The following is a 21498-nucleotide window of genomic DNA, read 5'->3' on the forward strand; positions in this document are numbered from 1 at the left end:
TACCTATGATGAAAATTACAGGCCTCTCATCTTTTTAAGTGGGAGAACTTGCGCAATTGGTGGCTGACTAAATACTTTTTTTGACCCACAGTATGTCATGCAACAACAACCAAAGTGCTTCTTCGTTCATTACAGGTATATTTGTTGTTCGGTGAAGTTGTGGGCCAATATGGATAACAGTGTACAAACCCTCATTGTCAGGTTGATGGAAAAGCCAAAAATCATTTTACTGGTTGAAGTGTTTTTTGATTTGCGATGATGACACAAACATTATATTAAGCAGGACATTCAATCGATCCTTACAATTAACATCCAAAGTAGTGTGAAATGCTCTCATAAGCAACCTGGAAATGGAGGTTCCTTCCCTGAGTTTTCCCCCATTCACATTCAGAATACATTGTGAAAAACAAATCTTTGCTCACCATTTTTGCTCCTGGCAGATATACTACGTCCATAACTAGTGGTTTCCTCATTACCAGATATACTACATCCATAACTAGTGGTTTCCTCATTAGCAGATATACTACATCCATAACTAGTGGTTTCCTCATTACCAGATATACTACATCCATAACTAGTGGTTTCCTCATTACCAGATATACTACATCCATAACTAGTGGTTTCCTCATTACCAGATATACTACATCCATAACTAGTGGTTTCCTCATTACCAGATATACTACATCCATAACTAGTGGTTTCCTCATTACCAGATATACCACATCCATAACTAGTGGTTTCCTCATTACCAGATATACTACATCCATAACTAGTGGTTTCCTCATTACCAGATATACTACATCCATAACTAGTGGTTTCCTCATTACCAGATATACTACATCCATAACTAGTGGTTTCCTCATTACCAGATATACTACATCCATAACTAGTGGTTTCCTCATTACCAGATATACTACATCCATAACTAGTGGTTTCCTCATTACCAGTGTCGTGGCAGAATCAGAATTCTTTAGGTAACATTTATAAATAAGATGTTTTATTAATTTTCATAAGCATGCTTATGTGGATAAAGTTACTTGGGCCCAGAGAGGCGGAGAGGTCGGGTTAGTCTTATCTGTGAATGTGTCTGTAAACTATTCCTAAACCATGTGAGGGGATGGTGTGATTAATGGGGAACCAGTTAGGTGGCTCCACAATGTCTGTGCGCCAGTCACGTCTCTCTGTAAGCTTGTCCAGGAAGGGGTGTATTTGATATACGCCATTGGATGAGGTAATGTTTTGGGTTCTAAGTGGTACCAAGAACGAGATAAGAGCTTTGGTTTAGGAGACCAAACTGAACGATAATTTATAGCTAATGCTTTAAATTATGGGATACTCCTTTTTCTGGTAAAGGGTTATTTGTATAATGTCCCTAAGATCTGTTATTCATCATGTGAGTTTTGATGGGTGTGTCTTGGCTATAAATGATACCAAGGACTGTTTTGTAAGCACTCTCAGAGAATTCATTCATGACACTGAATTGATCTGAGAGTCAGAGGGCTATGGTGAAGCTCATATATTATTAAAAGATGGACTTTATGATAACTCTGACTTGTGTGTGGTTTGCTCCCTCATGATGTGGTAATACAGGAAATTTCCACGACACCAGATATACTACATCCATAACTAGCGGTTTCCTCATTAGCAGGGAGGTGTTTCTCTCGTGCCGCAATTTTAGCAACACAGGAAAGGGCCTGTATTGTAGACCAAAAGTCTTCTACCACACTACTTAGAGTTTCAACAACATGAATAACTTATTTCTAGTCTACAATCTTAATGTTACTACTAATGTGAAAATTTTAGACAAAATATGACTTGTTGCTCATTTTAAGACAATTGTCAAATAATTTTAACATTCATTACAGACATCAATTGTTGTACAACATCTTGGCTATGCTGTTGGCATCACCTTTTACAGTGGATTTCCGCTGTTGTGGGCCTTTAATCAACTGTCTGACTTTGTTGTTCACACAGGAGAGAGACGGGACTATCGTGGATCCTCTGGGGAGCCTCAACAACCTCATGATACTGAAGAGGCAGAGAAGAGTCTCTCCAGATCAGAACACCTCAAGAAACACCAGCAGAGACCCACAGGGAAGAGAACTCACTGCTGCTCTGACTGTGGGAAGAGATTCACCTCATCAGGCATTAAAATTCATCAGAGAACACACACAGGAGAGAGACCTTATAACTGTGTTCATTGTGGGAAGAGTTTTACTCAGTCAACCAGCCTGATATCACACCAGAGAATACACACAGGAGATAAACCTTATAGCTGTGGTCAATGTGTGAAAAGTTTTACATCATCTGGCTCTCTGACTCAACACCAGAGAACACACACAGGAGAGAGACCTTATAACTGTGTTCAATGTGGGAAGAGTTTTACTCAGTCAACCAGCCTGATATCACACCAGAGAATACACACAGGAGATAAACCTTATAGCTGTGGTCAATGTGGGAAGAGATGTACTTCATCTGGCCATCTGACTCTACACCAGAGAATACACACAGGAGAGAAACCTTACAGCTGTGGTCAATGTGGGAAGAGTTTTGGTCGATCTGGCCAGCTGACAATACACCAGAGAACACACACAGGAGAAAATCCTTACCACTGTGCACAATGTGGGAAGAGATGTACTTCATCTGGCAATCTGACTCTACACCAGAGAATACACACAGGAGAGAAACCTTATAGCTGTGGTCAATGTGGGAAGAGTTTTGGTCAATCTTGCTCTCTGACTCTTCACCAGAGAATACACACAGGAGAGAAACCTTATAGCTGTGGTCAATGTGGGAAGAGTTTTGGTCAATCTGGCCATCTGACATCACACCAGAGAACACACACAGGAGAGAAACCTTATAGCTGTGATCAATGTTACAAGAGATACTCAGATAAAAGATCTCTGATCAAACATCAGAAAATACATACATGAAGGAGTTTTTTTGTGATATCAGTGAATTTATGTCACAATGTAGAATGTTTTAACATTGTAGTATGAGTATTTTAAGGAATTTCACAATGTAGAACCCTAAACGTTTGCCCCAGTCAATTGATTTCAGAGTGATATGGATATTAGCCTTCAAATTGTAGCTAGCTGTTTTCTACAAATTGTCCTCTAACCAGGGATGTACACACTACTCCCAGATTCCGTGTGGTTTTTGAGCTGTTAGTTTTAACAGGATGTGCAACCTCATCTCCCTCCTTTCGCACAATTGATTTCAACATGATATCGATGAGTGATGACAAATAAGTGTTGCTTTCCCTTGTTTAGCGACCCCTAAATTTAAATGCATCACTCCAAAATGTAGCTGACTGTCTTCTGCAGGTTGCCTCTAACCAGTGAGGTAAAAGATATCTCCCATTTCCTGGTGTTTTGTTTAGTTGTGTTCGTTTCAACATCATGTACATCCTGATTTCCCCCCTAATCGATATCAGTGATTTATACATATGACTTTATGTTCTATATTATACATATATATTAACAAAGGGGTGTACATTTGGGTTTGAGATTTCATATTTACAATTCATGTAACATTTAGTAATCATAATTATTTATGCAATACACTGACAATTTTCGGGTATAATTATATAGAGGTTGCTGCCCTTCTTTTAGAATAGCAGGGTTCATTCGCTTTTAGAATATCAGGGTTTAGTACATTTGGGTGCCAACCTAAATGTACTAGAGCATGACTTTGGGGACTGGGCCCCGAAGGAGTGGGGGGACAGCCTGCCAGGCTTCCTCGAGGTCGAAATGAGGGATTTGGTGGAGGGGTTAGTGGGGATGGGACGTTGTGTCTCCCCGCTACCTCCTTCACCAAAGAAGAAAGGGATAAAGAGGGGGAGCTTGGCAGGAAGTGAGAGGGAGGGGGGTGTGGAGGGGGAGGGGGGGGGTTAAGAGAGTGGCGGGGGGGGAGGGGAGGGTAATTTGTCCTCCCGGTTTGCCTCAGCCCCTTGCATTTTAGTGGATGACTCCAGTGAGGGGTCGGTGGGTTGTTTGCTAGAGGGATCCCAACTCCTGTTTGGGGAGATGGGGTCCCCTATATGCAGCCCCGAGGCAAACAGGGAGGGGGGGATGGTGGGTGGGGAGGGGGGACCCAACACACTGCCTGGATCATGGGTTGGGATGGAGGACGGGGGGGCGTCAGGAGAGGAGAGGACGTCCCCGCCGGTGGAGATGGACCAGGGGAGCATCGGGTGAGTCTCCTGGTTTTTCTTTGGGTTTTGGGGTTTTTATTTGTTGTAAATAATTAAATGAATAGTTCTGTTTCTTTTTTTAGTCTAAATGTTAGGGGGTTAAGGGATAATGTTAAAAGGAGGGCGGTTTTTTGTTATTTAGAGGGTGTGGGGTTTGATTTCTGTTTTTTACAGGAGGCTCACCTGAGGGATGGTGGGGATGTGTGTAGATTTAAGAGGGAGTGGGATAAGGGGGAATCTTTTTGGGGCATAGGAGGGGTGCACTCAACAGGAGTAGGGATTTTGTGTGGGCATAGAGAGGTTAAAATAGAGAACACTTTTGTAATAATGCAGGGTAGAGTTTTGGGGATAGATGTTAAGTTTAGAGAAGCTAGATATAGGTTAATTGGGGTGTATGGGCCACAGGTGGCGGCAGACAGGAGGGAGATGGTGGACTGTCTGGCGCCCCTGTGTGTTACAAACAGGCACTTGGTGATAGGAGGAGACTTTAATATAGATTTAGGGTTAGGCGGTGATAGCAGTGCAGGTGCCATCTCTGGGCTAATGGCTTGCCATGGTCTGGTTGATGGTGGCCTGCACACTACTCCGGCAATGGTCGGTCCTACATGGCGCAACTCCAGGGGGGTTGCGCGGAGGCTCGACTACATTTTTGTATCCAGGTCTTTGGGTCAGTTGTCTGGGCGGCTGTTGCCTGTTTTCTTCACGGATCACGACGGGGTGTTCCTGCAGGTGGGGTCGCCAGTCTGCCTCTTCGGCAGGGGGTACTGGAAGTTAGATCGGGATATACTGGAGGAGCAGGCTTTCGTTGATGCATTTTTTTGTTTCTTTTGGAGGCTTGACGGCCTCCGGTCCATGTGCGAGGGGGTGTTAGAGTGGTGGGATTTAGTCAAGGGGAGGATAAGGGCTTTTATAATAGGATATTGTAGAAGGAAAAAAAGGGAGGAAAGGAGGGAGGTGGATCGTATCCAAAGGTTAATTGAACTCGAGTACGAGGCAGGCAACCTCGGCGGGTCGATTGACTGGGAGAGATTCGCAGCCCTAAAGGCGCAGCTCAGGGAGCTGCAGGAGCAGAAGGCTCGAGCTTTCCTGGAGCGTGCGCATAGTGGCTTTCTAGAACATAATGAGACTTGTTCCGCTATGTTCTTTAAGTCGGTTAGGGCCAGACAGAGTAGGAAGGTAATGAAGGGAGTTAGGGAAGAAAATGGTAGTATAGTAAGTAAACCAGAGGAAATGGTCAGGGTGACAACTGATCATTTCCAAGGTTTATTTAAGGAAAGGGAAATAGATGTAGAGCAGGGAAACGTGTTTTTAGAACACTTGTCCCGGCGGTTGCCAGAGGACATTAGAGACGTAATGGAGGCCCAGATCTCACTAGAAGAGGTTGAGAGCGCTCTTAGGAGGATGGGAAAAGGGAAGGTGCCTGGGATGGATGGGCTGCCGGCTGAGTTTTACCTCAAGTTTTGGGGTATACTTGGACCAGTGGTTCTCGAAGTCTTGAAGGCCATCCTTGAGACGGGGGTCCCGGGGGGATCAATGGCTGTTGGTGTGCTGTCACTTCTTTATAAGAAGGGGGAAGCAACTGACCTTGGCAACTGGCGGCCATTGACCATGTTGTGCGTAGATTACAAGATTCTTGCAAAGGTTTTAGCAGACCGGTTGCGCACAGCCCTTCCCGACGTCGTCCACGAGGATCAGACGTGCGGGGTAGAGGGCCGCTCTATAAGATGGAACCTACAGTTGATCAGGGATTCCATCGCTTGGGTTGAAGATAGAGGGCTGCCTTTAATGGTAGCAGCGCTAGATCAGGCGAAAGCTTTTGATCGCGTGAATAGATCTTTTCTATTCAGGGTGTTAGGTAGATTAGGATTTGGGGAGAAGTTTATAGGATGGATCCGTACTTTATATGTCGGAGCGGGGTGTCGAGTTAGTGTAAATAGTCACTTAGGTGACGTTTTTGACCTCTCGTCTGGGGTCAGGCAGGGATGCCCACTCTCGGCTCTCCTCTTCGTTCTGTACATGGAGCCTCTGGGGGCTGCCATTAGGGCAGACACAGGGGTGGAAGGCTTGTTGATCCCTGGAAGCGGTGGGCTGCGTGTTAAGATGACGCAGTACGCCGACGACACTTCCTTGCTGTTGTGCAAGGACTCGTGCCTGACAAGGTCCCTTGCCATCTTTGGGGATTTCACCCGAGCGTCGGGAGCAGTTCTGAACCATGCAAAATCTTCCGTCAAGTTTTTCGGAAGATGGCGCGGTAGAACGGATGTGCCTGGGGGGTTATCTCTCTGTGAAGGGGCCCTGAGGATTCTCGGGGTTCATTTTGAGACCTCCGGCTCAGCGACGCTAAACTGGAACATGCGTATCGCAGTGGTACAGAGGAAGCTAGCAATGTGGAAGGCTAGGTATTTGTCTTTTATGGGCAAAGTCCTGGTCCTAAAGGTGGATGTGTTGCCGTCTCTTTTGTATGTGGCATACATCTACCCATTGCCGGCTTGTCTGAGGAGGCCTCTAGTGAGACTTGTGTTTCAGTTTATGTGGAGTGGCAGGTGCGAGTGGGTCGCCAGGGCACGCATGATCTGTCCCATCGGGGAGGGAGGTAGGGGGGTACCACATTTCCCCCTCAAGCTGGACGCCATTTTTGTTTCTTTCTTGTTGACGGAGCTTGCTCGTCCGGTTATACACCCGTCCGGTTACCTCCTGCGGGTGTTCTTCTCGTATAAGGCGAGAAGCGTAATGGTGTGGTCTAACGCGGGTCCTCGGGCGGAACAGCTGCCGTGGCATTTTGGCCATGCGGCCAAGTGGCTGCGTGCGCACCCCGAGGTTGAAGTTGCCCGAGTAGGTTTAGACCACAGGCACCTGTACGAGGAGGTCAGGCAGGCAGGGAGTCCTGCGCCTGTAGCGGGCATCTCGTCAGTGGTCTGGGAGGGAGTGCAGGCGCGGGGCCTGGACAATAGGCTCAAGGACCTGAATTGGTTGGGCCTCCATAAGTGCTTGCCGGTACGTGCCATCTTGTACCGGTATAGTTTGGTGCAATCCCCCACCTGTCCAAGATCCTCTTGTGGCAGGGAGGAGACTGTGCGCCATGCCTTTTGGGACTGTGCCTTTGCCGGACTAGTCTGGGCTAGGGCACGGGTAATGCTAGGTGTGGTTAGGAGTGATTTTGTTTTGACATGGGCTAGGCTAGAGAGAGGCGTAGGGAGAGCAAAGGGAACGGATAGGGACAGGTTTCTGCTCTGGCTTCTCATGAGTCTCTTTAAAAAGGGACTGTGGGAAGCCAGGCAGAATTTAGTCAAGACAGGGAGAGATTGGGGGGTGGAAGGGATAGTGAGAAGGGTGGAAGGTGATTTGAGGGGGAAGATGAAGAGGGAGGAGAGGAAGTGGGGGAAGCATGCGGCACGGGAGAGGTGGAAAGGGGGTTTAGGGCTGGGAGTGTTAGAGTGAGTTTGGTAAGGGGATAGATTAGGGAAGGGGAGATAGGGAAAGGGTTAGGTATTGGTTAGGTATGACGGGGAGGGACGATGCTCCCCTGAGGTTTGTTTTTGTTTGATGTTTTTGTAAATACAATTAATTAAGAATGAATGAGAATTATGATTTTGTAATAGTATGAATGGTATTGATTGTAATAAATTATTTTAACCACAAAAAAAAAAAAATTGTTTGTGTCTTTATTCTCCGGACTAAAATGTCCTGTTGTTTGGACTGAGAACTTGTACACGCCCTGTGTGTTGGCGTGACCGGTTTTGTTGCGCCGGTGAATAAAATTGACAAACGACTGAACCCTGCTCTCTGCGCCTGATTCCACCCACCACTCCTAGTTTATCGTAACAGCTACAGTGCAGGCTAACTCAAATGAGCTGCTAAATTAACTATCTAGCCAACTTCAAATACTGTATAGATAGATAGCTAGCTAAGTGAATTAAATATCAGCAACTACCTAACTTCATATTAGCTAGCTATCTATTTATCACTGTTAAAAACAACTCCAAATGCATTTATAGGTAGCTAGCTAGCTAACAGCCATGGAGGAGGGTGAAAGGATAGCAGACCCAACTGTCAATGAGAGAGGAGGCTATTCTGGAAAGGGCAGGTACTTTTGTGTTGTTCCTGTTCCTAGAAGTGAGGACCGAGATAATAGTAACATAATATCCAGTGTGGTGTAATTTGACTATAATGAAGTGTGTTTCTTGTTAGGTTTTCTGTCCTCAGATAAAGAGCTCTATGAAAGCCAGACTACATATGAAGAGGTCCCAATGAAGAGCAGTGGTTCTCAGTCCTAGGGGACTCAAAGAGGGGCACATTGTTGTTTTTTCCTCAGCACTGCACAGCTGATTCAAATGATCAACTCATCATCAAGCTTCAAGTGGTATTTATGTATTCATTTGTGATGCTATCCTTGATATGATCCTGTTATTGTCACATGCCACACATGCACATATGTGTGCCCATGTATCTATCAATCCAATGTTATCATGATTTGTTATCATGGATATTATACTTTAGTAATCCACAATGACCTGGTGATGTAACAGTCTAATAATTACATTGTCTTCCATATTCCTACAGATACCTTGTAGCTGGAGATTCCTTCAAAACGATTGCCTACAGTTACCGTGTAGGGTACTGCAAGGTTGGGTGACCAGGGTCATCTGGGACTGCCTCCTGGAGGAATTCAGGTGTGTGAAGGCTACCTGTGTCCTGCATAACTTCATGATGGACACGAGGACCAGGAGGGGATCTGCAGCTCGCCGCTGTGTCCCAGAGGAGGAGTCTGCTGCTCTGCAGGATGTTTCAAGGATTGGGTCCAACAACGCAGCAAGAGAGGCAATCCGTGTGCAGGAGATCTTCACCTCCTACTTCTTCAAATAGGGTGCTGTTCCCTGGCAACACCATAGACTACACTATGCACAACCAAAGGCTCTTTTAAGAGCCATTCACATTGCAATAAGAGTATTCTTCCATTTACTTAGCTATGTTAACTGCAGTTATTCCATTCCCAGTTTCTCTCCCTTTGATTTCTACTTCTCAGGTGAGGGTGCTGTTTAGGTAAGGGTGTGATGTCTGTGCAAAAAACAAAACAGGCTATTTTAAATCACCCAATTTGAAAAAAATGTAGAACAATTAGACACCCGATAACCCACAACTACACACTCATGTATCAATCTGATTGTTGGATTGTGTTGTAGAGTAAGCAGGTTCAGGTGTATAACTGTGGCTCCTTCCACCTTCAAAGAATAGGCAAGAGGGCCAACCATGGAGAATAGTAAGACACTTCATTATTTCTATAACTACGCTATATTGTTTGTCCTTGTGGGTCCGTTCATGTTTTTCAGCATAAAGTACTCTGCAGCCACTTAGTGTGGTGTGGACACCAGGTGAGGCCTCACACAGATTCCTGTTGAACATATGGGAGAATGATGTACATATATGGAGGAACATAATACTGTAACACAAGAGAGAGATGTGTGGATAAATACAGGAGCCGGGGCTCTGGGAATGTGTGTGTTCCGCGGACCACTCCGGCTTGCTTTACGTTGTATAAAAAGGGTCTTATCATTATAATCTGACGGAAAGCAGATATGGGCGTTATTGGGCTGAACAAGCAGGATGCACGAATTGGGATGTAACTTCATTTGCATGTGGGATGGACTCATGTTATATGTGTATAAATCAGAGTGAGTGCTCTGAAAAAGGGTGTGTGTTCCGCGGACCACTCCGGCTTGCAATACGTTGTATTAAAAGTCTATTATTGAATTCACCAGTTCTTGTAAGCGTTATATTTGAACCGATTTTCCACGACAAACACAGGGTCAGTTTTAACTACATTATTTTCTCAATAAGTCTCTCTCTTTCACTTATTCCCTCTCTCCTCTTCTCCTTAAACCCTATAGGTTATATCAGCTGTTTAGGTGTACCCTTCCTGCATCTGAACTGGCTACATAGAGGACACAGCATGATCAGAGGTGAGAGGTCACTTGGTCGGGTCAACAGGAATTATTATTAAAGAGATGCTTTACATTGAAATACAGATAGAGGTGCAGTAGTCCCAGAGTTAATGATCCCAGGTCAGTTTATATTATACAGGAAGTATTATTAAAGAGATGCTTTACATTGAAATACAGATAGAGATGCAGTAGTCCCAGAGTTAATGATCCCAGGTCAGTGTATATTATACAGGAAGTATTATTAAAGAGATGCTTTACACTGAAATAGAGATGCAGTAGTCTCAGAGTTAATGATCCAAGGTCAGTTTTGCATTTCACCTCCTGATTGATGATTAACAATGTTAGATTAAAAAATAAATACACAAGGCTTAAACATGCTCACTCTCTCCATCTGTCTCTGGTCTGCAGGTATGTTTTGATGTGAGAGGATGCCAACCCCCAGTCCCATCATCGCCACCTCACCTGCTTTTAAGATAACAGTGTCTCTAGTCGGCCCAATGGTTATGTAATTGTGATGAACTGAGAGAACATTTATGTAGCACTGTGATTCATTAATCATGTGCTGCCTTCCCTGCTCCCACCTCTTTCCCTTTCTGTCTTTAACACCTCTCTCTCCACCTCCTCTTTCTTCCTCTGTTTTTATAATTCACAACAGATGTGCATTGATGGACAGATTGAACTTGTATTTATAACACTTGGATAATGAGCTTTTCAATAAAGCGCTTCACATTCTCTACTGGTTGAAATGAAGTGTAATGTGATGAAATACTCCACCTATCCTGTGTTTATTAGATCAATGCAGATGAAGGGCATTAGATGTTGAGATGAACCGGTGTTAAGAGTATTTACATGATGCATAGGAAGTGTAGTGTTTAACATTATATTTCTGTATATATGAATTAACTAGTTAAATCCTGTTTCTAGTCTATTAGTTACAATGTGTAACCATTGATGTCCCAGGACCAAGATTGGTAAACACTGTTGAAGTGTATAATTGTAATACATACATGCAGACACGGTGTCATTCAAAGACAGGAATTTGATCACCTCAAAGACAGTCATACCTAAACTGCACATTAATTTGCCAAGGTAGAGTACATGATCAGTGAATATATTAAATGTACAGGCTACAATGTGGGGATCTCATGCATGGTAATAACTACATGTATATTTGACTTGAATCCTTGGCAAAACATGATATTATATTCTAATCAATCCATAGGCTTCATTAATGTCATTCAGGCTGTTTTGAAGTTGATACAACTGGCTATGATAGCTGAGGTTCATAGCTAGGTTCTGAACTAATATGTATACCAAACATTTGGGTCCATACACAGATTGAATAGATAGCTAGCAACACATCCATGGGCATACAGGGATTTTAATCATCCACTGCATAATAACATACGTTATTTCATCTATCTGCATGGCAAATACAAATGTATACATTCAATTTGCAGTAAATTCTTCAGCCAGCTAGATTCTATACATCCACTTTTTCACAAAACGACCGCCTGGTTTGTGGGTTGTTTAAGGTGTCCCTAAAACAACCAGAGTGACAATTTCATACTCATGTCACAACACCCATAAAACTAGACCAGCTACCTGGCTAAATCACGATTTTCGTAAATGAACTATGATTAAAAAAAGCATAATCGTTTGTCTCTCCATTGACTAACATTCCTGTCAACTGTACATGTTTTTTGAATGATTCATTATGACGTTATAATCCCTTACATTTGCTTCCATCCTAGTATTTCTGTCCGCCATCTTTGATCCATTTCAGGTCTGTGTAGGGGTAACCCTCTGAGCATTTCTGTCCGCCATCTTTGCTGAAGAAAGTCCTACAGCCACTTGTGCAGCAGCAGCCTCCCCCGGTCCTAGTGCCGAATCGATATGAAGTTTAAGATGCGATGGAACGGTTGACGAAAAAAATTAATCACACAAAAATATATTGACTGATATTGATTTATTTAGGGGGGGTAATTAATATTTTAGCACTAGCGTCGTCTCTGATTCCAACCCTTTAACTTTTTGTCTGAAAATCAAATAAACATTTTACTCAACTGCGTTACCCACTCCAGTCAGCAGATGGCGGTCTGGGAATTTATGGTCATGCTGTTGGTGTGACGTATAATGTAGTGGACGGAACGCTTCTTTCAACAGCAGCAACAGTGAGTCAGACACCTCGGTAGCTTGCTAGACAAATTAGCCGAACCAATATAGCTCTTTAGACGCTTTCGTGTATATTAGCCACTGTGTTTTAAACCCATTTCTGTCGTCTACTTAGTTATCCGATTTAATTTCATATTTACGGTGTTGTTATTAGTCAGCAAGCGGGCTGGTTAAGTTAGCATTAGCCTAGCTAACATCCCCGACCATGCGGTCACTAAGCTACTCCCCTGCTAAAGGAGAGGGGGATATCACAGTAAAACAAGAAGTAGAGAGTGGGGCCTTTACTGTGAAAGAAGAGGACGCGTTCAGAGTGAAATACGAGGAAGATATCACAGTAAAACAAGAAGTAGAGAGTGGGGCCTTTACTGTGAAAGAAGAGGAGGACGCTTTCAGAGTGAAAGAGGAGGATGGTGTTACAGTGAAAGGAGAGCATGTAGTTTATGGCGTGAAAGAGGAGGGGGAGGAGATGACTGTTACATCGAAAAAGGAGGAAGAGGAGGAACCTGGATATCTGGTTCCGGTTTCCCAAACGCATCTTAAGGCGTCCAATGGTTCTAACGATGAACTCAACCGTAAGATGGTTTTGAGAAACCGTTCCCTGATTAACACTAGTAAGTACTGTCTTAACAACAGAGGCACAAACTCTGCAGTTGAACTGATGTTTGGTGTTACGGTGGAAATCTGCAATTGCTACATCCATATTGTGACGTTAAAATTATTTATTTACAGCCATTGATTCTTAAAGAATATAACACATGCCTCATGAGCTTAGTTCAACTGTTGTACCCCATCAGAACCCCAAATAATATTTTTTTTTACTATAATGTTTAGAAACAATGTAAATCAACATTGTATAGCAGTTAAGAACAAATTCTTATTTTCATTAACGGACTAGGAACAGTGGGTTAATTGCCTGTTCAGGGGCAGAACGACAGATTTGTACCATGTCAGCTCGGGGATGTGCAACCGGTTACTAGTCCAACGCTCTAACCACTAGGCTACCCTGCTGCCTCAACATGGTTAAAACTATAATGTTGATATCATGGATGGTCAGTCCTTGCATCTGTAGGTCTGTCTGTAGTTACATTTATCCAAACCCATAATAATTTTATTACCAAAATCGTGGTGGAATGACAGATTTGTTATTGTTTGAACTGCAGATTGCTGGGTTGTGTGGGGTTTTTAAACAGCAACAAAATGGCTGCCCAGAGACTTGGTTAACAGCTGAGGGATTGGGGAAGGAGAAGTGTAACCACTCTCAAATTCATAGAGAACTATATTGTAGAAACCTTAACCCAACACCTAGCGACCTCGTCAAGAAGTTCAGACATCTTGGCGTAACAGTTATAAGGTGTTGACTTGACAGTCGCTGGACCCAGGTTTGAGTTCAGCTCAGGGCCTCTCCCTGAATTCACTACACTATGAATACAAGGACTGGCCATCCATGAGGTCATAATGATAATTTAACCAGTTTTCTAGGCTATATAGTATATTCTAGAATTCATCCATGATGTCATAATGATAGTTTAACCAGGTTTCTAGGCTATATAGTATATTCTAGAATTCATCCATGATGTCATAATGATAGTTTAACCAGGTTTCTAGGCTATATAGTACATTCTCTCATTTTGTCTGTCACAGTTGAAGTGTACCTATGATGAAAATTACAGGCCTCTCATCTTTTTAAGTGGGAGAACTTGCGCAATTGGTGGCTCACTAAATACTTTTTTTTGACCCACAGTATGTCATGCAACAACAACCAAAGGGCTTCTTCGTTCATTACAGGTATATTTGTTGTTCGGTGAAGTTGTGGGCCAATATGGATAACAGTGTACAAACCCTCATTGTCAGGTTGATGGAAAACCAAAAAGCATTTTACTGGTTGAAGTGTTTTTTGATTTGCGATGATGACACAAACATTATATTAAGCAGGACATTCAAACGATCCTTACAATTAAACTCCAAAGTACTGTGAAATGCACTCATAAGCAACCTGGAAATGGAGGTTCCTTCCCTGAGTTTTCCCCCATTCACATTCAGAATACATTGTGAAAAACAAATCTTTGCTCACCATTTTTGCTCCTGGCAGATATACTACATCCATAACTAGTGGTTTCCTCATTACCAGATATACTACATCCATAACTAGTAGTTTCCTCATTACCAGATATACTACATCCATAACTAGTGGTTTCCTCATGACCAGATATACTACATCCATAACTAGTGGTTTCCTCATTACCAGATATACTACATCCATAACTAGTGGTTTCCTCATTACCAGATATACTACATCCATAACTAGTGGTTTCCTCATTACCAGATATACTACATCCATAACTAGTGGTTTCCTCATTACCAGATATACTACATCCATAACTAGTGGTTTCCTCATTACCAGATATACTACATCCATAACTAGTGGTTTCCTCATTACCAGATATACTACATCCATAACTAGTGGTTTCCTCATTACCAGATATACCACATCCATAACTAGTAGTTTCCTCATTACCAGATATACTACATCCATAACTAGTGGTTTCCTCATTACCAGATATACTACATCCATAACTAGTGGTTTCCTCATTACCAGATATACTACATCCATAACTAGTGGTTTCCTCATTACCAGATATACTACATCCATAACTAGTGGTTTCCTCATTACCAGATATACTACATCCATAACTAGTGGTTTCCTCATTACCAGATATACTACATCCATAACTAGGGGTTTCCTCATTACCAGATATACTACATCCATAACTAGTGGTTTCCTCATTACCAGATATACTACATCCATAACTAGTGGTTTCCTCATTACCAGATATACTACATCCATAACTAGTGGTTTCCTCATTACCAGATATACTACATCCATAACTAGTGGTTTCCTCATTAGCTGATATACTACATCCATAATTAGTGGTTTCCTCATTACCAGATATACTACATCCATAACTAGTGGTTTCCTCATGACCAGATATACTACATCCATAACTAGTGGTTTCCTCATTACCAGTGTCACGGTGCTGACTTTTGCCTAATACCTGCAGCAAATGCCTCTACCCAGTCTTCTGGCTGGGCAGAGTACTTTAGGATTTTAGTTACTGCGGTGTAACAAGGGCCTAGGCATGCGGCCCTACCAACCCTTCTATTTCTTCGTAATGGCCCTTCGCGTGAGTTGGGTTTGTTCCTTCGTTCACGTTGTCACTCCCTTATTTTCCGGTCTAGTATGAGGTCTTGGATAGATATACTCCTATTTAAATATTCTGAGTGTTATGGATTCCTCCTATAATTCCTTACCTTCAAGTCTCTTTTACCTCTGTATATATCAATACCTAATAACGTCTTCTATTGGGTATTATGCTCGTCAGCTAGTAGTCACTTGGAAACTAGTATTGTTATATATTTTGACTCTCCTAAAAATATATTATTGTCCACACAATGACATTTTTTAATTTTTAATTTTACCTTTATTTTACTAGGCAAGTCAGTTAAGAACAAATTCTTAATTTCAATGACGGCCTAGGAACAGATTTGTACCTTGTCAGCTCGGGGATTCGAACTTGCAACCTTTCAGGTTACTAGTCCAACGCTCTAACCACTAGGCTACCCTAGTGCCCCAAATATTCTTTAGTGCAATCACTTTAACCAATTCAATGGTTCTACAGTTTCCTAATACATCAATAATGCTCAATCAATCCTTAATGCTTTAAGCTATGCCAGATAATATTGCAAAACTTTAAATGCGTTAACACTTCTAACAATATTGACTAAATAGCAAAAATAGTTCAATTACCTTTAATGCTCCGCCCCCTTGGTCACTTTCCTGTAATTGGTATTCTCACAGCACTAACGCTAGATTCCCAATTCCAATATCTCTATACACTTCCAACTCTGTGTATGGACTCAATATATTGTAACCGGTACTTGGCTGTGTCCTTGTATTGCTAATCACATCTGTACTTGATGTCTCACTGTGTGACTGCCGCTTTGTCTGTGATCAAGAGGTGTCAAGACCCCTGTGTTTCAAATATGGTTCTCGTCTAACAAAAAGCGTATAGTGCAATAGTAAATTTACCTATGAGGATTCTCCATATGAAGTCTGTCTCATATGTCAGTGAGGATCATGCCTCTCTTATGATCTCTGTTCTCTTTATATACCTTTTTACAGGGGAAGTTCTCAAGTTTCTGGAGCTGTGGCTAAACCACACTTTCACTGCCCTGCTGCTTGCACCGGCCGCTTACTCGGGGACTGTAGATTGCTTACACTGAGCGCTTACTCGGGGACTGTAGATTGCTTACACTGAGTGCTTACTCGGGGACTGTAGATTGCTTACACTGAGTGCTTACACTGGGACGGTAGATTGCTTATTACGTCATCTTAGACCTGTGTCTAAATGGAAGCTTCTTATTCTAAATCTAGGTCATGCACTACTAACTCCTATTCTGCTGCTTCCGTGTTACTGTTGGCTGATTCTACTTAATGATACCAGCTGGTTGTTTCTACCACTTGAGGCGGCGTAGGTGGCATGTCAAGCGTCAGCTGGGAGAAGTCTATGATAGGTATCTCCTCTGCTTCCCCCTGTTGTCCAGTTTCTGCAGGTGTGGTCCATGGTTCCATGAGGTCCCGTGAATGCCCTGTGTTGCTGTCCCCATTGCTTGATGGAGTGGGCAGATTCTTTTCATTCAACTTGTCACACCAGATATACGACATCCATAACTAGTGGTTTCCTCATTAGCATGGAGGAGTTTATGCAATCAAATTGCCCTCGTGCCGCAATATTAGAAAACACAAAGGGGCCTGTATTGTAGACCAAAAGTCTTCTACCACACTGCTTAGAGTTTCAACAACATGAATAACTTATTTCTAATCTACAATCTTACATGTTACTACTAATGTGAAAACAAGAAAGACAAAATATGACTTCTTGCTCATTTAAGATTTTAACATTCATTACAGACATCAATTGTTGTACAACATCATGGCTATGCTGTTGGCATCAACTTTTACACTGGATTACCGCTTTTGTGGGCCTTTAATCATCTGTCTGACTTTGTTCACACAGGAGAGAGACGTGACTATCGTGGATCCGCTGGGGAGCCTCAACAACCTCATGATGCTGAGGAGACAGAGAAGAGTCTCTCCAGATCAGAACACCTCAATAAACACCCGCAGAGACCCACAGGGAAGAGAACTCACTGCTGCTCTGACTGTGGGAAGAGATTCACATCATCAGGCATTAAAATTCATCAGAGAACACACACAAGAGAGAAACGTTATAGCTGTGATCAATGTGGGAAGAGATTTGCTACATCTGGCAACCTGACTCTACACCAGAGAACACACACAGGAGAGAAACCTTATAGCTGTGGTCAATGTGGGAGGAGTTTTACTTCATCTGGCAGTCTTACTCTACACCAGAGAACACACACAGGGGAGAAACCATATAGCTGTGATCAATGTGGGAAGAGTTTTGTTCAAACTTCCCATCTGACTCAACACCAGAGAACACACACAGGAGAGAAACCTTATAGCTGTGGTCGATGTGGGAGGAGTTTTAGTCGACCTGGAGGTCTGACAGTGCACCAGAGAACACATGCAGGACAGAAATCTTATAGCTGTGATCAATGTGGGAAGAGTTTGACTTCATCTGGCGGTCTGACTCTACACCAGAGAACACACACAGGAGAGAAGCCTTATAGCTGTGGTCAATGTGGGAGGAGTTTTAGTCGATCTGGAGTTCTGACAGTGCACAAGAGAATACACACAGGAGAGAAACCGTATAGCTGTGGTCAATGTGGGAAGAGTTTTGTTCAATCTGGCCATCTGACTCAACACCAGAGAACACACAGGATTGAAATCTCATAGCTGTGACCAGAGATAATCTGATAAAAGATCTCTGGTCAAATATTAGAAAATACATACATGAAGTAGTAGTTTCATGATTTCAATGAATTAATGTCACAATGTAGAATTGTTTTACATTGTAGTAGGAGTATTGTAATGATTTCACAATGTAGAAGCCTAAACATGTGCCCACTTATGAATTGATATCAACATGTTATGGATATTAGCATAATGGGGAATAATCCAGGCTCTGAAATGGAAGAGTACTATTTATGTGATTTAACAAAAATTGACAAACAAAAAAAGAGTTCGGATCAAATCAAATGTATTTATAAAGCCCTTCTTATATCAGCTGATATCTCAAAGTGCTGTACAGAAACCCAGCCTAAAACCCCAAACAGCAAGCAATGCAGGTGTAGAAGCACGGTGGCTAGGAAAAACTCCCTAGAAAGGCCAAAACCTAGGAAGAAACCTAGAGAAGAACCAGGCTATGAGGGGTGGCCAGCCCTTTTCTGGCTGTGCCGGGTGGAGATTATAACAGAACATGGCCAAGATGTTCATAAATGACCAGCATGGTCAAATCATAATAATCACAGTAGTTGTCGAGGGTGCAACAGATCAACACCTCTGGAGTAAATGTCAGTTGGCTTTTCATAGCCGATCATTAAGAGTATCTCTTCCGTTCCTGCTGTCTCTAGAGAGTTGAAAACAGCAGGTTTGGGACAGGTAGCACATCCGGTGAACAGGTCAGGGTTCCATAGCCGCAGGCAGAACAGTTGAAACTGGAGCAGCAACACGGCCAGGTGGACTGGGGACAGCAAGGAGTCATCGTGCCAGGTAGTCCTGAGGCCTGGTCCTAGGGCTCAGGTCCTCCGAGAGTGAGAAAGAAAGAATTAGAGAGAGCATACTTAAATTCACACAGGACACCGGATAAGACAGGAGAAGTACTCCAGATATATCAAACTGACCCTAGCCCCCTGACACATAAACTACTGCAGCATAAATACTGGAGGCTGAGACAGGAGGGGTCAGGAGACACTGTGGCCGATGATACCCTCAGACAGGTCCAAACAGGAAGGATATAACCCCACCCATTTGCCAAAGCTCAGCCCCCACACTGCTAGAGGGATATCTTCAACCACCAACTTACCATCCTGAGACAAGGCCGAGTAAAGCCCACAAAGATCTCCGCCACGGCACAACCCAAGGGGGAGCGCCAACCCAGACAGGAAGATCACGTCAGTGACTCAACCCACTCAAGTGACGCACCCCTCCTAGGGACGGCATGAAAGTGCACCAGTTTGCCAGTGACTCAGCCCCTGTAATAGGGTTAGAGGCAGAGAATCCCAGTGGAGAGAGGGGAACCGGCCAGGCAGAGACAGCAAGGACGGTTCGTTGCTCCAGAGCCTTTCCGTTCACCTTCACACTCCTGGGCCAGACTACACTCAATCATATGACCTACTGAAGAGATGAGTCTTCAGTAAAGACTTAAAGGTTGAGACCGAGTCTGCGTCTCTCACATGGATAGGCAGACCATTCCATTAAAATGGAGATCTACAGGAGAAAGCCCTGCCTCCAGCTGTTTGCTTAGAAATTCTAGGGACAATTAGGAGTTGTGTTACACTTACCACGTTGGTGACCCACTTGAATCAAAATGCAACACTTCAAAATGTGGCGTGCTGTTTTCTACAAATTGTCCTCTAACCAGGGATGTACTCCCAGGGATGTACTCCCAGATTCCGTGTGGTTTTTGAGCTGTTAGTTTTAACAGGACTTGCAAACTCATCTCTCTCCTCTCTCACAATTTTTTTTAGCATGATATCGATGAGTGATGACAAATAAGTGTTGCATTCCCTTGTTTAGCGACCCCTAAATTTAATGCATCACTCCCAAATGTAGCTGACTCTTCTGCAGGTTGTCCTCTAACCAGGGAGGTAAAATATATCTCCCATTTCCATGTGTTTTTTTGTTGTGTCAGTTTCAACAGCACGTACAACCTAATTTCCCCCCTAATCGATATCAGTGATTTATTGCTATTTGTCAAAACAACAGTGTTTCTGGTGCTTCTGCAGTTTATAAGGAGCTTGTTTTAAAAATACAAGTAATGTGATTATTGTGGCAGATGTTTGTGTAAATAGCACATGTTATGTTTAGGTTTTCAATTTATCCCCAAACTGCATATTGGTTATTGATTTGGACTGTGTTTTGACATAGGGCTATCCCACCAAGCAAAATTATATTGAAAAGACGTTGAAAATATGACTATGCAATCAAATATTTCATATTTACATTTCATGTAACATTTGGTAGTGATATTTATTCATGCAACCAACATGACAATTTTTGGTACAATTATATTGACATTGTTGCCCTGTTTTTAGAATATCAGGGTTAATTCTCACATGTCATAAACCAAATGTTCTAGAGCATGATATTGGGGACTGGGCCCAGATCCAACAACATGCCTATCTAGTGAACCCTGAAAAGAGAAAGAAGCTCCGCAGTGAGGTGGAAAGTTACTACGGATATCGCAGGAGTTTCCTCTTGAAATCAGACATGTCCGTGGTAAGGAAAACTTGGTTGCTGATTATCTCTGGGGTGGGCAGTCAAAAAGATTTGTGCTTTGTGTTGAGCCAGTGTGTTTATTTGGAGTTTTATCTCTTATTCTTTTCCGTATTGAAACTGCACTGTTGGTTAGGGGCTCATAAGGAAGCATTTCACTGTTGTATTCGGTGCATGTGACTAATACAATTTTGATTTGAGTTTTGTTTGGGCTCGTTCCAAGAGGACGAGAGTTCTAGAAGCTAGTGAGTTTTAGGAAGACGAGAGTTCTAGAAGCTAGTGAGTTTTAGGAAGACGAGAGTTCTAGAAGCTAGTGAGTTTTAGGAAGATGAGAGTTCTAGAAGCTAGTGAGTTTTAGGAAGACGAGAGTTCTAGAAGCTAGTGAGTTTTAGGAAGAAGAGAGTTCTAGAAGCTAGTGAGTTGTAGGATTCTATAGAAAGAAAAAGGAGAAAAAAATAACATAATTGTTTATTATTATTTAGGAATAGGTGTTTTTTCTTGTTTTTAATTGTTGACAGCCAGTAGACACCATATTTATATTGGTGAAGGTGAAGCATTGTAGTTGATTATAATGTGAAATGGAAGTTGTTTTCTGTTAGTGGTGAGCAAACGTGTCCAACAAAAATATAGGATATGTTTGTTGTCTTAAGGGGGAAGGTGATACAGGCTTTGGTTTTTCCATTTATGTTTTGAGGTTGGACTTTAGCACGTCTATCTCGTTAGCATGTAGGACGCACTGATTGGTGTCACCTCGTTAGTCAGTATGTGTT

The 21498-nt window shown here is 42.7% G+C and overlaps 1 protein-coding gene across 1 annotated transcript; it reads left to right on the forward strand.

The window, feature by feature from the left end:
- Positions 1–1853: 1853 nt before the first annotated feature.
- Positions 1854–2988, forward strand: LOC139395371 (zinc finger protein 180-like; the record flags this gene model as incomplete). The annotated part of the gene is made up of 1 exon (XM_071142940.1): positions 1854–2988. A coding segment is annotated over one exon (1080 nt), but the record flags the coding sequence as incomplete, so codon positions are not given.
- Positions 2989–21498: the final 18510 nt, after the last annotated feature.

Source organism: Oncorhynchus clarkii, unplaced genomic scaffold (assembly GCF_045791955.1).
Source record: "Oncorhynchus clarkii lewisi isolate Uvic-CL-2024 unplaced genomic scaffold, UVic_Ocla_1.0 unplaced_contig_389_pilon_pilon, whole genome shotgun sequence".
Lineage (NCBI taxonomy): Eukaryota > Metazoa > Chordata > Actinopteri > Salmoniformes > Salmonidae > Oncorhynchus > Oncorhynchus clarkii.